At 38.0% G+C, this 14,663-nt stretch overlaps 1 protein-coding gene across 16 annotated transcripts in view; it reads left to right on the plus strand.

The window, feature by feature from the left end:
* Positions 1 to 14,663, plus strand: part of LOC148224898 (uncharacterized) — a 384,098-nt gene that overhangs the window by 296,210 nt on the left and 73,225 nt on the right. For 2 of the 16 annotated variants that reach the window (XM_088160067.1, XM_088160068.1), the window contains one exon: positions 5,404 to 5,532. The exons of the other annotated variants lie outside the window; for them this stretch is intronic. In XM_088160067.1, the coding sequence (XP_088016193.1) occupies positions 5,404 to 5,532 (129 nt within the window). The remainder of the gene's footprint in view (positions 1 to 5,403; positions 5,533 to 14,663) is intronic. 16 annotated transcript variants of the gene reach the window in all.

The raw sequence follows: 14,663 nt of genomic DNA on the forward strand, positions 1-14,663 counted from the left end.
AGAGCACTCCCCCTACATATGCACTGGTCTGGCTTTTGAGTAATTACTTTTCCACAACTGCATTTAGCAAAGTACCCTGTTCAAAGCCCAGGCCCATTTTCTTTCCTGCTGAAGGATGTGACTGCAATCAGGGGAGAGAACAGCAAATCTGGGTCACCCCAGTATTCAGGTTAGTTGGGACACAAAAGCTTGCTTCATCTCAAAGACGGCTCTATGTTGCATTTGCACACTTATCAGAAATATTTTTTTTCAGGCTATCAATTATTATATTTGAACATTGCATCCTTGCTCTAGGGAGCCCTTAGCAAGCTGTAGCAAAAATCAATCCAGTTTTACAACTTTTACCTTGGCACATCTCCAACTCTTTATCTACCTCTCACAGTTATTTAAAGATGCGGTGCCTTTTTTTCTGGAGTATAACTCTATTCCTGAGTAGGACTTGCCCTTGATGTAAGTAATACCCTTTTTTCCTTTATTAGGGTTAATTTGTGAATCTATTTTGGTTTCATTTTTCACATTTGACATGGTGTGTCCATGGCAAGGTTTGTGTGGCTGGGTACTCACCTCTCCCTGGCAGTGTGTATTTCTCATGGCAACCAGAGCCTCTTATTTCAGGGAATGGGCAGTGGGTTGGAGCCCACTCTTGTTCAAATTGCTTTACCATTGGCTGCAACTGCAGTAGTGGCATCTGAAAATTCCTCCATGTGTTTATTCTGAGCTTTATTTTTCCAGTGCCCAACCCTACCGAAGAGGTGACCAAGCCAGGCATCCCTCTCTGTGTGTGTTGGTGCACGAAGCACCATTGCCAGCACACCTCGAGGGCCGTCTTCATCCAAGAGGCTATGAACCCCAACACTGGCAGCAATGTTTCAAAAGACAGACACTATAGCTGTCTCAAAAGGCTACTGACTCCCATATGGTAGGGACCTTTGGATAGCAAAAACTGGTCTTAGATATTACTGTGTCAGTGTGGACTGCAAAAACAGACAGCAGATGCTGGGCAGCACTGGAGTTATGAAGTAAAAGGCATTAAAAGAGAAAATCTATCTTAGAGCTGGACTTTGAAGGGGCTTTATGTTTATTTTAGAAGCAGACACAGTTTCTTTTCCTCTATTGAACACGCATGTGGTAGCTTACAGAGCCACTAATCAGATTGCACACATTTCCATGTTTCTAATTCTCTACTTTTCAGCTCAAAAATATGTTTTACCACTTCCTGTTAAAGTTACTTTATTAAATTCCCTCACAGCAGTTAGCTCAAGGGCTAAAAGACATCCTTTAATTTACACCATGCACGTTTATACAGAGTGAATGCTGGAAAGTCCATAAAGCATGAGTTTGGCTCATTGCTTCCAGCCTGCTTGCACAAACCAGCCATGGCTGTGCTCAGAGAGACTCTGAAAGGGTGCACAGTGGCACCTGAGCATCATCTTTCCCAGGTGGAGGGGAGATGCTTCCTTACATAAGACAGAGTTGCCAGCCTAATGCCACGGGAGCATGATGTGAGTGGCAACAACAGCTACACAAAGCAAACCAGATCCCTGCTGTCCTCATAGTATAATATTAGTAGTTTAACTAATCCCATTAGTACATACTCATTTTCAGCAGTGGCATTTTAAAGAAAGTGACTAATGAAGCTTCCCCTCCTCCCAAGCTATATGGAGCTACCTGTGAGCATGTTGTCTTTAGGGCTCCTAAGTAAGCAGGAAATAGCTAGATCAGTTCTGTGGAGGATGCTTCCAAAAAAGAGCTGATATTTTTTGGTTTGATTCTATTTGGACCCCATTTCTCTGTCTTTCATTTCAGTCAGTATATGTGACAGCATGCCAGTGGCAGAGACCTTAAATCAGGTGTTTCCCCACTTGCAAACAGTGAAAGGAATGAAAAAAATGAATGAAATGAAAAATGAAAATGAAATTTTTTTTAATGTAAAAAAGTTTTTATTCTTTTCCATCTCTCACACTTTTTTATCTTTTACCTGTTTAATTTAAAATATTGTCTGATATTACCCAGAATTGTGTAGTGTTAGGGGCATTTGACAGCTACCTGTATTTTAGGAACAGATGAAATGGTTCATATTCTCAGAGAAAAAAATAAGAGATCTTTTAGAAGAAAATGTACCATAAAAATATATAGTAGCATTACCGAAAACAATATTTCCACTTTTTTCCTTTTATTGTGGAAAAATATTACAGAGTAAACAACTACATATTCTGACCTCCATGTAGGTAAAGAAGGGCTGGATAGTGGGAGCCATTCTTATTTACTTGTGTAATCAAACTTCGCAGGCAAAACTAGGGGGATTTATATTTTGTTACTCATTTTAAGAAAAAACAAGAAACTCAAAATTTAGGTTCAATCTTATGATTTCATTTTCTAGTTAAGGTTGGAATGCTTGCTGGAACTTTCTCCTTCCTAGCTTTTGTTGATTTCTGTCATTCAGGAATCATGAAGTAAATATTTATTAACATGGGAACCCTCCTCCCTTCCTGCCCTTCATATTTGTGCTTCTTATGCTAATGAACTTACTTTAACAAGGGAACCACATTCCTCCTGGGTCTGCATCAGTTCTGGTGCCAACACATTAGTTATTTAAATGGAGTTTTATATTAATTTTTCATATTGTAATGCATTGTTCCCTGCAAATATACATGTAGCTGGTTTTCAACAGTAAACAAATATATGTTAAAGATGTTGTTAGCTGAACACCTTTCAGCTTTCATTTTGCTTCCTGTGATAAATGGTGGTCATTTCTCACTCTCGCCCTCTGTCTTTTCTCAACCATCCTCTTTTCTACACTTCTTTTATGCTGACCACCATGAGGGTTTTGTTTTCTGTTTTTCCAAGCAGTCTATTAAGGCATATACAGAATTCTGAAATGACATATTTTCCATGCATTCAACATCTACCTCTAGCATTCTCAAAGTCTGGCATAAAGGCTTGCAGTCTTTGATTTGGGAAATCCAGTAAACAAAACAGGAGTTTTTTGCAAAATCTGAAAAACACATGCTCTTGAAAAATAACCTTACTAGTCCAACAATGATAGCTATATGCATGGGAGGTTATTGTCCCATTCTCTTCTTACTTTCTCACCAATAACAAAGACATGCTAACTAAATGCCTGCATATGTATCTGTATGATACAGTACCACAACCATATCAAAATCTTCTTGCTTACAAAATTACTAAATGTAAATAGGTAAAAATGACAACTACTGTTCCCTGTGAGATGGGACTTGTCATTTCCAAAAGACATGTTTTTAGACTAAAAAGTAGAAGCTAGACTTGATCACATATCATACTCCCAGGGCTACTATTTAGTATATCAAAAGTTCAGGCCTTGCTGGCACCCAGTATGTTCCATTTTGAGTCATTTAAAATTATCAAATATTTTGATCTCGAGAGTGGGTTCCTATTATGGAATTTGATAAGGCTGAAGTCTTCAACAGCATTCGCCTAAGAGTTCTCAAGAAACACAGACATCAAACAATGAGCTATCAACAGAGGTGTACGTGAGACATTGCTTTATGAGTTTCAGTGCTAGGGAAGTAGAAGTCAGTTAATGAGTTCTCAGTCTTTGAAAGAGGCTTCACAAATGATTCGGGCTACAGTGAGTCTGACTTCCATATCAGGTAAATGAAAGAAACTATTACAAAGGAGAGAAATAACAGATATCCTGATAAATACTATATATTACAGGGAAGAACCAACTGAGCTTCTGTCAAGGGAGTACACTCTCACAGATCAATGGAAGTTCTTTGAGGAGTCATAAAGGCTGGGGAGTATAGTGACCCAATGACTCCTTACTTACATTTTCAAAAAGCATTCAACAGAGTCCCTTAGAAGAGGTTTCTAAAGAAATTAAGCTGTCATGGATAAGAAGGAAGGCCATTTCTTGGATTAGTAATTGGTTAAAAGTGAAGAAAACCTGGGTAAGAATAAAGGGTCAGTTTTCACAATGAAAAGCAATTGGTAGCAGGATTCTCTGTGCCCTTGGCATAAGTGTTGTCCAGTGTGTTAATAAATGACCTCAAACAGAGAGCAAATAGGTGGCAAAATGCACGAGTGAGACTAAGACACTCAAAGCTGATACTAATGACTGAGTATTTCAGAAAATACTGGCATGTCAATAGTAAATGAAGTTCAGTAAATGGCTACATAGTAGTGTATATGTGATGCAGACTAAGCCAACTGCTACCACTCAGGAAACACATGCTGGAGTTGAGGGTGTTTCTCAGCAAATATTAGCTCAATGACAAGAAGCAGCCAGAAAGAAAAACAAATCTGATCCTCAGTATTACGTGCAGTTTAGCTTACTGGAATTTTCCTAGATTATAGGAAATTTAAGAAAAAACTGTAAGGGAGGAGCAAATTGAGAAAGATTAGTAGGATGGGATAGTTTCTATATGAGGAAGGACTCTATAGTCTGAAACTCTTTAACAGTGGAGGGATATGACTGGCATCTAGAAGTCCATCTGGAAAAGTGAATAGGAATATTGCTTTTTATAACTGGAGAACAAGTTATATCCTAAAAGTTTATCCACTGAAAATATTAAATGCCAAGTATAAAACAGATGAGAAAAGCACTCTTTTTCCTCACTGAATGAAAAGTTGAATTCACTGATGATGGAAGACAGAAAAAAAAATCTAAAATTATGTTAGAGAATTCAATGCATGATAAATCCATTAGAGTTTTTAGACACTGTTAAATCTCACTTTTTTCAATGTTCAGCTCTTGAAAGAATTGTTCTACACCTAAATTTGTCTCCAGTATTACATGGAGGTAAGGTCAGGTCACTTTAAGAAAAATGGTACTTGATTAAATGAAGTTTTAGCCCAATAAACTGCAGTCACTTATTTATTCCTATGAATGTAATAATTTGCAATTTTCAAACAAAAATTTTCAGTACTTCTCTATCATTTAAAAATGATAACTTTTAATGGCAGTTCCAGGAAGGGGAGGTAGAAAAAGGTTGATTTTTTTTTTTCAAATCATATTTTTTCATAACCAGTGTAAACTACTTGCTAGTCAGCATTCTGAACATCTGGACAAAGCAAACGTTCTAAAAAGGTTTGATACACACAATCTGTATACTTTGACTTTTCAAGAATTTTCCTTCATTTCGGTTCACTGACTAAAATCTTGTTTGCCTTAGTCATTATAGAACCTTCTATTAATTATATTAAACTACATAAACTAATCCACTCATTGTCTTTGTGTTGATATAAATGTCCATAGAGCACAATAAATCAAATGCATTTCTAAGGATGGAAAAGCCATCTATTATTTTATTAAAACTCTGAAAGTCAGGAAGGTATAGTTTAACCAGTGTCAGCCACGTCGGTTCTTCCACTGTGTAAGAAACCACTAGAGGACAAAGCATTGATCCTGTCTGTCCGTAGGGGAGTGGCAGACAGCAGCTCTGCCTCTAGAGGAACTCTACAGATGGGCAAAAGACAATGCAATGAGATGGATTTTCTGTCCAGCCAATCTACTGGTGAGGTACTCAAGCAAGGCCTGAAAAATCTGAGGTATGTGTTCATGCTTTTGCTCTCCCATGGCAGTTATCTTTCTTCTTCATCATCCTTAATTGTGTCTATCAAAAAGGACTATATGGAATGATGTCTTTTTTTTTAATGCCTACATCATGAGGATTATGTTTTGAAATATCTCCCATTTTTCACTCGCTCTTTCATGTCAATTTCAGTAACCAAAATAACTGAGAAAGAATATTGACAGAAAATAATCAGATAAAAACAGAAAATACAATAAGAAGTAATGCCAAAAAAAAGGAATATAAGCTGGAAAACCTGAAAAGTTTCAGCATATATTTTTCTTGTTGTCCTTAGCTGCTGAACTTTATCTGTCAGGGAAATAAATGAATACGTTTTCTTCATCTCTAGTGAGTGCAATCCTATCTTACGATAAGATTAAATTCTAGCATCATAAATCAACACATAGAATTAACATTAGGAGTCTGCCAACCAACCCTAGAAAATGTCAATTGATTATATTCCATTCCTAGGTCTCAATAATTATAATTTGTCGTATGTATATGTGTTTTATATTTAAATGTATTTGTTTAAATAGGATGACAATTACAGTAGGAATTACCTACAAAGTTCAGGGGTAAGATGCAAAAAGAGTGAAGTCATGAGTCAGCCACAATTTTAATATATTTTTCTTCTTTTTAGTTCTTGTTCCTGTTCTTGTTCTTTCTTTTTCACCCATGGAAATGGGTTTTGTTGAAGATTTGTTTTTAAAATACTCTAAGGATTTCCACTGGCATAAACAGGTTCTCACTGGCTTGATCTAGGCTGCAAAATCTTATCCTTCCTTAGCCACTTGTGATTCAATATTGTGTATTGATGCAGACTGTACACAATCCTTCAAGACAGACAATGTGGGGGTGGTTGGTTTATAAAGTATAATTCTTGTGAGTTACTCCTCCTCTTTAGTGATATAGGCTGCAGAGCTATTTTGGGATTGCTCTGCTTTGGAACATGTACTTTTTCTCCCCATTTTCCCAGGCACAGGGACATCAAGATGTAAGAAATACCCATACAGAGGTAGAAAGTTTTGTCATCCTTTGGGCTTGGTCAACTGCGGACACTGCCTTGCTCACTTCTGCTGAGAGAGCACATAGGGGTTACAAAATCTGCTTCATGGAGCAGTTCAATGACTTGCAAATCTGCAACAGGTTCCTGAGGTAGGCATGTTAATACCTTGCTTTTGGCAGCTGGGTGCTAGGAAATTATCACACTCCCACTTCCTTCGAGCTCAGTATTGAAGCATTTCACCGCCTATTCCATACCTAGTCACAAGGACAAACCTAGAATTGGCTGGATGGAAGAAGACAGAAAAAAGAGCTAAATGTCATGTGTCAGTCATCCTGTTCCTGCTAATGACCCTGAGGTTTAGACAGGAGGACTCAGCTTATATTTGTTACAGAAAGGGGGCTTTAGTGGTGTGCACACTGCGAAGGATAAAGGCATCCCAGCAGGGTGGCCACTGCAGGCATGACCAGCTTGGCCACCAACCCCAGACATGCACTTCACCCTGGAGAAATCCTGAGAACCAGTAAGGCACAGCTGGGAAGACAGACTGGGGCACATTAACAGCAGTGGCAGAGCTTTTAATTTTAATTTTTAATTTAATTTTGTCCCATGAAACGCCCAAATTCATAGCCTACATCCTAACAAGACTGTACCTGTTGAGTACTGTGCAGAGGTGGATGTGTGTGTGGTTTGGTTTTGTTATAGCTGTTTGTGTTGTGGGTTATTTATTAGGATACAAGTAATTACATCTCTTCTTTGTACTTTTTTGTGGCTTAGAAACTTCCTTTTAACTATACTGCTATGTTTTTATATGAATTGTATAAAAAGAGGTCAGAAGGAAAATAGTAAAGGGAATAAGTGGTATGCTTGTATTGTTTTTCTATTTTGGTCCCAAAATGATACACAGAAATTAAGAACAAAAATATCACCTATCTATGCTTGGCCCTCAGTTCTCCCCGTTCACTCATCTCATATATCACCCACCCATCGACTTAACTTTCATTCAGATCTCCTTAAATGAGATAACAACTCAGTATTTCCTGCACTTACAGACAGAAAAAACCCAAGATAATCTCTGTGCTGTTGCAATCAGTTGCAGTGAAGCTTCCTATTGTCTTTTTACGAAGTTTATAGCCCCCTGGCTCAAAAAGGTCAGATTTATTGTTGCCTACTTACTGGCATGTGAATTTATGAGTGTTCAGCTCTGAAGCCTGGTATAAACTTACCAGCATTGTCTCGTCACATGATGTTGCCCACTGTTTTGGAGCAGAAGTCACAAAGGGTAGCACAGAGGACTTGCACAGTTTTCAACAAGCTGGTACAAGGAAGACGTGTTCTGCTTGTGCCTGATGATGCAAGCAGTGATGGCTAGGATGCATTCACTGAACTTGGAAAAGGAAAACTTTAGTAAGAGTGATTTTATAAGCTTGAATTATGACAAGCCCATGATTTCTATCTTTGTTTAGAGTAGTTTTTTTCCAATTAAAGTAGTGAATTACTGCTGACCTCTCTCTCTAAAACAATTAATTTCTTTACAATATTTAATGAAATATTGTGTAGAAGGGTGTTTTGATGCAATGTATATAGCCTTTCAGATGGATTTTGATAAAGACGCTCTGTGAAAAGGCATTAAATAAACTTAGTAACAGTTAATGAGAGATAAGCCTTTTAGTGGATCAAAAAATGGCTAGGAAGCAAAGGTATGACTATATTGCTCATTTAACCTTGCTGATCATTAGCAGTGTGACCAGAAAGATTGAGGGCATGTTCAAAATTTAGTTCTAAAAAGCTGTAAAAATATATTTATATTGCCATTTATATATCTACATTAATTCTTTAAAATATTTGCATGTCTCTACTGTATCCAGACAAAATTTGTCTATTTTAATACCACTTTATATCTTTCCAAAGGTGGTTGCAGCTTAGTCATGAGGAAACATGAGAGCAGTATAAAATCGTGAAACCACAGAATGGCCTGGCTTGGAGGGGATCTTAAAAATCATCTGTTTCCAATCCCCTGCTGTAGGCAGGGATCTCTTTCATTAGACCAGATTGCTAAGAGCTCCATCCAACCTAGCCTGAAACACTTCCAGGAATGGGGCATCCAGGTATGGAATTGGAATTAGATGATCTTTAAAGTCCCTTCCAATCCAGGCCACTCTGTCTCTGGAAATCATGAATGAATGAAAAAATCAAAAGCTGCAGATTAGGAGAAGTCCAGTTTGAAACAATATGTGTTTTCAGTTAGTTAAATCCTTTGGTGTTATCCTTAAAGCACAGATTAAAGTTCTGATCTAAAGAATAGAGGAGATGTGGTCATCTAGCCACATGTTACACATGCCAGTTTTCAGTGGTGTCATTAGCAATTGCCTTAACTATTGTGTTCATAATTCATCTTTCCAATTTCTTGAGTATTATGGTTCAGATTTCACTTTTCTTATGGACTCTGGTATCCTATCCCAAGGATAAAAGTGTCAAGTCTGAGGTACCATCTTTAAGAAAAACCTGAGGGACAGAAACATCATTTTCTTTTTGCTTGTTTTTTGGCATTAGTGCTTGCAAGTAAAATGAAAGACTTGATTTGAAATTCAAGGCCAGATCTTAAGAGATAGTGGGCCCTTGCATATCCCAGTGGCTTCAGTGAGATCAGTGCATTTCAGGACTCATCCCCAAGACTGGATTTGATGCATTGTTTTTGTTTCAGTATAGCTCTGCTAAGGAGTAATCCATTGAGAATTTACTGCCCTTTTGGAGAATACTCCTGGTTTCATGTACATATTTGTCATTTTTTTCCTTTGGCCTTGTCAAACTGAGCGTGTTATTTTGTTGTTTGATAAGACATATATCATTTTATGAATTAACCATTTATACATGAATCAGAATATAGGCTGAAATGTATAGATAGGACCTTCTTCCAGCAATACTGTAAAAGAGTTCATATATTTTGATCATTTCACCCCCTACCCAAGCTCCTATTAAAGGAACTAGCCCTGAAATAATTCATAGCTTTGGCATTAAAACTGTCATCATTCTTCATGGCTAACAGAGTGGAGAAATAACTTCTCAGCAGTCTGCCAGTCTAGGGCAGGGGGTTAAGACTTTGTTTTCTGAAGATTATAAAGGAGCTGTTTGTTTGTTTGTTTGTTTGTTTGTTTAATCAAAGGAAACTTAAGTTCTGCAAAAGTTGGTGAGACTGTCCAGTAAGCCTTGTATTACTCTGTGTCCTATTTACAACAGGCCAGCAGATAGAAAACATAGCAAAAAAGCTCTCTAGAAAAATTGTGTTTTGACTTACACTAAAAATTAAGGAGATTGGTATAAGTCAGAGGGGTAGCAACAGAAGGACCAATTCATCTAAACCTCTTTATTGGTCTTTCTTCCATATGCTACTTGCATGCAGATGATTCCTGCTGCATATAGGGATATTCTGTAGAAAGTCCTAGTCACTTAGTGTTGATCACTAGCTCTTGGTCTCACTGGCATTTTCAAAGGTATTCAGCTGTAAGTTCCCATTGACCAATCCCAGACTGACAGGACTAGACCAATAACATGTGTGTAGAACTTCACATGCCTTTTAAAATATTTCCACATTAAAACACTTTGAAGAATTCAAGATTATCTCCTCAGAATATTTATAAGACAGATTCATGGGGGAATTCATCCTGTTCTGTGCAATAGTAGCAGCACAAAGCAGCCTTAAAGTCAGCTTAGGCATCTCTTTGAGGATTTCTCTGATGTACAGAAATCCTGTAGTAATGGCTTTTTCCCCTTCCCTCACTGCAAGTTCCACTTCAAAGATGTTTGGATGGTATGACTACTGGAGAGGAACTTACTGCAAATTTTTGTGCCCCAAGTATAGCCTTATCAGAAGGACTTCTTGTGGCTCTTAGGAATCAGCAATACCTCAAGGCAGCCTTGAAACTACTTTAAATTACCATGAAATCCAAAGGTCAGCCCCAGGATCCTGAGGTTTGGAGATGTGCTCCTCCTCCTATCATTTTCCCTAGAACTTGTTCCAACTTGCCTCCTTTTCTGAAGTCATAGCCCAGTGATTCTAGTTTGCACCCTGATAGTAGGCAGGCTTTTTTCTTTCATCATCAGTGGAGATGCAGAGTGATTTTGATTAATGACTTCATTGTCCCCAGCCAGCAAGAGACTTGCCTTTTTCAGTTTGCATCAGAATGGATGCTGAACTGACTGTGAGTCTCTAACTGGCAGTAGATTTCACCTGCTGAGAAGGGAGGAAATTAGTCAGGAAAAAAAATGGCCACAAAATAATACTGATTTACTCTAACTTCAACTAGAATGTCAGTGGATGCAAAAATTTTCCTAAACTTCCCCAGACTTTTTTCCTAAGCCTATACATGCAAGAAAGAAACTGTTTATGAGAATCAAAATAATCTTAAGAATCAACTAAATTCCTATTTAATTCTTTCATCTCACATTTTTTCCTGTGTATTTTTAATAAGAAGGAGAGAAAAGGCAGGGATGAATTTACAGTGATATTAGCACTAGGGTATTTTCATGCCTACCCCTATTCTTCTTTCTGTGAGGAGACTGGGCCTGTCGTGGGAATTTTGGGAATACTGGTTTGTAGTTATGCATGTAAGATTTTAACATATAATGTCACAAGTATTAATGCCAGTGACAGGTCATGAGTGGGTCTTTTAAACCTCGGCCAGATTTACTCTTGACATCCCAGAACTTCTTGGGGACACAGCAATCAACAACAGCTTTGACTGCAGTGACCATGGAACTGTGGAGCACAACATCCTAAGGTAGGAGAGTAGCAGAACACAGACTCTGTTCCTCAGAAAATCAGAATGCACCTCTTTCAGGAAACTGCTATGTGGAATCACATGGGTGGCACCTCTGGAGGGTGAAGAAGGTCTGGAAAGCTGACAAGCCTTTGAATACAACCTCCTCCAATCAAAATTATGGGTCATCCTGTTACTCAGAAAAATAAATAGGGATATCAGGAGACTAGACTGGCTAAACAGATCGTGTGTGACTGAGTTCCAGTGTAAAAAACTGTAGAATATAGGAGGAAGGAAGGATGGCACACAAAGGAGGAATTTATAAATTTTGAGTATGCAGTGATGTTAGGAAAACCAAAGCTCACTTAAAGTTGATATCTACCAGGGTCATGCTGTGTATGATATCCCAAGGTGCATGAGGTACCATGCTTACAGCAAGTCAGGAGAGTTGATCAGCCCTGGTGAGACCACACCCAGAGCACTTTTCATATAAGGAGAAAGTGGGAGATGGGACTGTTCAACCTGAGGAAGAGAAGGCTCAGGTGAGATCTCACCCATGTATACAAACACTTTAAGGGAGGGTTTGAGGAAGATGCAGTCGAGCTTTTTTAAGTGGTGCCCAGTAACAGAACAAGAGGTACCAAGACACAAACTGAAACAAATCAGTGTCTGTCTGACCATCAAGAAATACATTTTACTCTGAGAGTGACTGAGGACTGAAACAGGCTGCTCAGGAATCTCAATTCTTGACCTAGGTGACCCTGCCTGAGCAGGACTGGTAAGATGAGATGACCCCCAGATCACAGAATCACAGAATATTCTGAGTTGGAAGAGATTTACAGGGATCATCAAGTCCAGCTCTCAAGTGAATGGCCCATATGGACACAACCTTGATTTTTACCATGCTCAAGGTCTGGCAGCTAATTAGAGATTAGCTAATCTCAGTTTTTTATAACCTCAACCATTCTGTGATCATGTGACAACACAAAAATCTTCTGACACTTGGATATTATGGAGAGTAGAAGAACAGGAAATGTATTTTGAATGGCACTAAATGGCTGTTATATTTTTACATGAAGGGAAAGACCGCCTAGGCTGACAGAGAGAAAGTTTAGATAGCTTTTATTCCTTAGCAAGGTTTTTGCTAAATGATAATTAAACTTCCTAGAAAAGGAAGGATATGAGGGGGCAGATGAGAAGGTGATAATGTGCACATCCATAGATAATATACCATTACTGGCAGTTAGCTTGTTATAGGATGTGAGAAAATCTAAGAACACACAAAGAATGTGAAGTTAATGCTAAAACATAAAAGTTGGAATGTTCTAATCATTTAACCACGTGTTTTATCTAATTTCTGCTTCTTAGTGGTGATTGTTGATCACCAGTCTGTAAAACAAGCACCAAAGCCAGTATTACATTAACTCACACACTGCTCACATTAGTCAAGGTCTTGACATTGTGTAACAAGAATAACACAATCACCACACATATAAATAACTAAAGGCATTTTGACATCGATTCACCACACAAATAAATCTGCAACCCAAACTTCTAAATGGTTCTAAGTTGTGCCCGTCATGATGCCAGCCTAAGTGTTGTTTCTGTTACCCTGGGTGGTGTATACCTTGAATTTCATTTGAGTCAGAAATCTTTGAAACTCAAAGATTTGAGGTAACTGCTACAGTTCCAGGGGACCCTTGCTGTCCTCCCTCTCATCTGCAAGGTCATATGCCCAGCTTCTTGGAAGACATGTGATGGGAGATGTTGGCTGCTCAGAGCCTGTGATACTGAGCAACTCCTCTGATTGCTTCAGGACCCTCAGAGCCTTCCTGTTCACATTGTTAGGGACACCTCTAAGGGGACAGCCTTGGGGTAAGAGCTGCTTTGCAAAGACTATCCTTGTTGGATTATGCTGTGGCAGTTGCTCCTGATGGAAACAAAGCCATATTTGAAAATGCTGAACCACTCAAAAAAATCATTTTCCTTCCAGCAGCCTATTTTCCTGATGAGAGGATGCATTCACAGAGAGCTTCCAAATAACACAAATGAAGAAAACAATTGTTACAAGAATGACTTTCAACACTTAAACATTGCTTTCTGAACCTGTTTGAGATAGTCAGCTAAAAGGGTAGTCTTCTTTCATAACTCCTTTATAATAACACACAGCTGGGTGAAAATTCATCTCAAACAATACTTACTTTTGTCTTTCCTTATTTACCATCATTATCATTACTTTTTACTTTGGTTAGCAGATGTTTCTTTAGTGCTCTGACATTCTTTATCATTTGCATATTTTTAAATTTAACTGGCAGAAAAGTCAACTTACTGTACAATATGCACCTTGTATTTAGCACTTATGTATGTGGCATATGTAACAGGAAAAGATCTTCTGATATCCCAAATACATTTTTAATGTACTAATTTAGCATACTTTTTAAAATTCATGTATTTGGGCTTTTCTTTGTGCCATGAAAAAATGTCTGATTGTTTAGAGCACAGCTCAAATCCAAGGAGGAATCATTTTACTTCTACAGCATAAACTCATAGCATCCAGGATGTGGCTATGATGAACAAATCAGTAATTAATTGGGCATTCATTCCAGTGACCTGTCAGCATTCAAATGCTTTAATTAGATGGAGAAATGGAGGCAAGTAATGAGGGCCAAATCTGTATCCTTTTGAATACAGTGGCAAAACATCCACTTGCTGCAATAAGATTTAGTCCTAAATGCATGACAGCACACTATAGAAGATGTCGTCTCCACCAACTGTGGTTCAAGTGTATAATACTGATAATGTCACTGGCATTGTATCTTTCGTTAAGGAAACAATGATGCTCTTAGGAAGCTTTTTGTCTGCTCATGCATACAAAACAGGCAATTTTCATGAAGTATTAATTGCAAATTATCTAGTATAAATGAGGGTCCCAAAAAGAAAAATCTACTTTATACTGTATCTGCTGTTTATTTCATTATTAGTATTCATTGTTTTGCTTATGTGGTACAGCTGAAAGGAAACACCGTATCCTGTGTTAAGGAATCACACTTTAAACATGCAGGTGTATAGAGACCTGGAGCGTTTTTTCTATTCCCAAGCTTTTTCATAAGTATTCAAGCATATATGTACTATGTACACAAGCATATATGTCTAGATGTACACCAGAAACATTTGTCTAAGATTTTCTGTGCATATTGGCCAGTTTCATTTTCCACACATTTCATTTCCACATTTTCCATATTATAAATTGCCACACTAGATGAAAATGCTTGTGAATATATTTTGTTTCCTTTGTCTTCTAAAGGTACTGACTGTAGCTCAACACCTGTTTGTTCCTACCTAGCTAGC

This window comes from Sturnus vulgaris, chromosome 2 (genome assembly GCF_052056855.1).
Source record: "Sturnus vulgaris isolate bStuVul1 chromosome 2, bStuVul1.hap1, whole genome shotgun sequence".
Taxonomy (NCBI): domain Eukaryota; kingdom Metazoa; phylum Chordata; class Aves; order Passeriformes; family Sturnidae; genus Sturnus; species Sturnus vulgaris.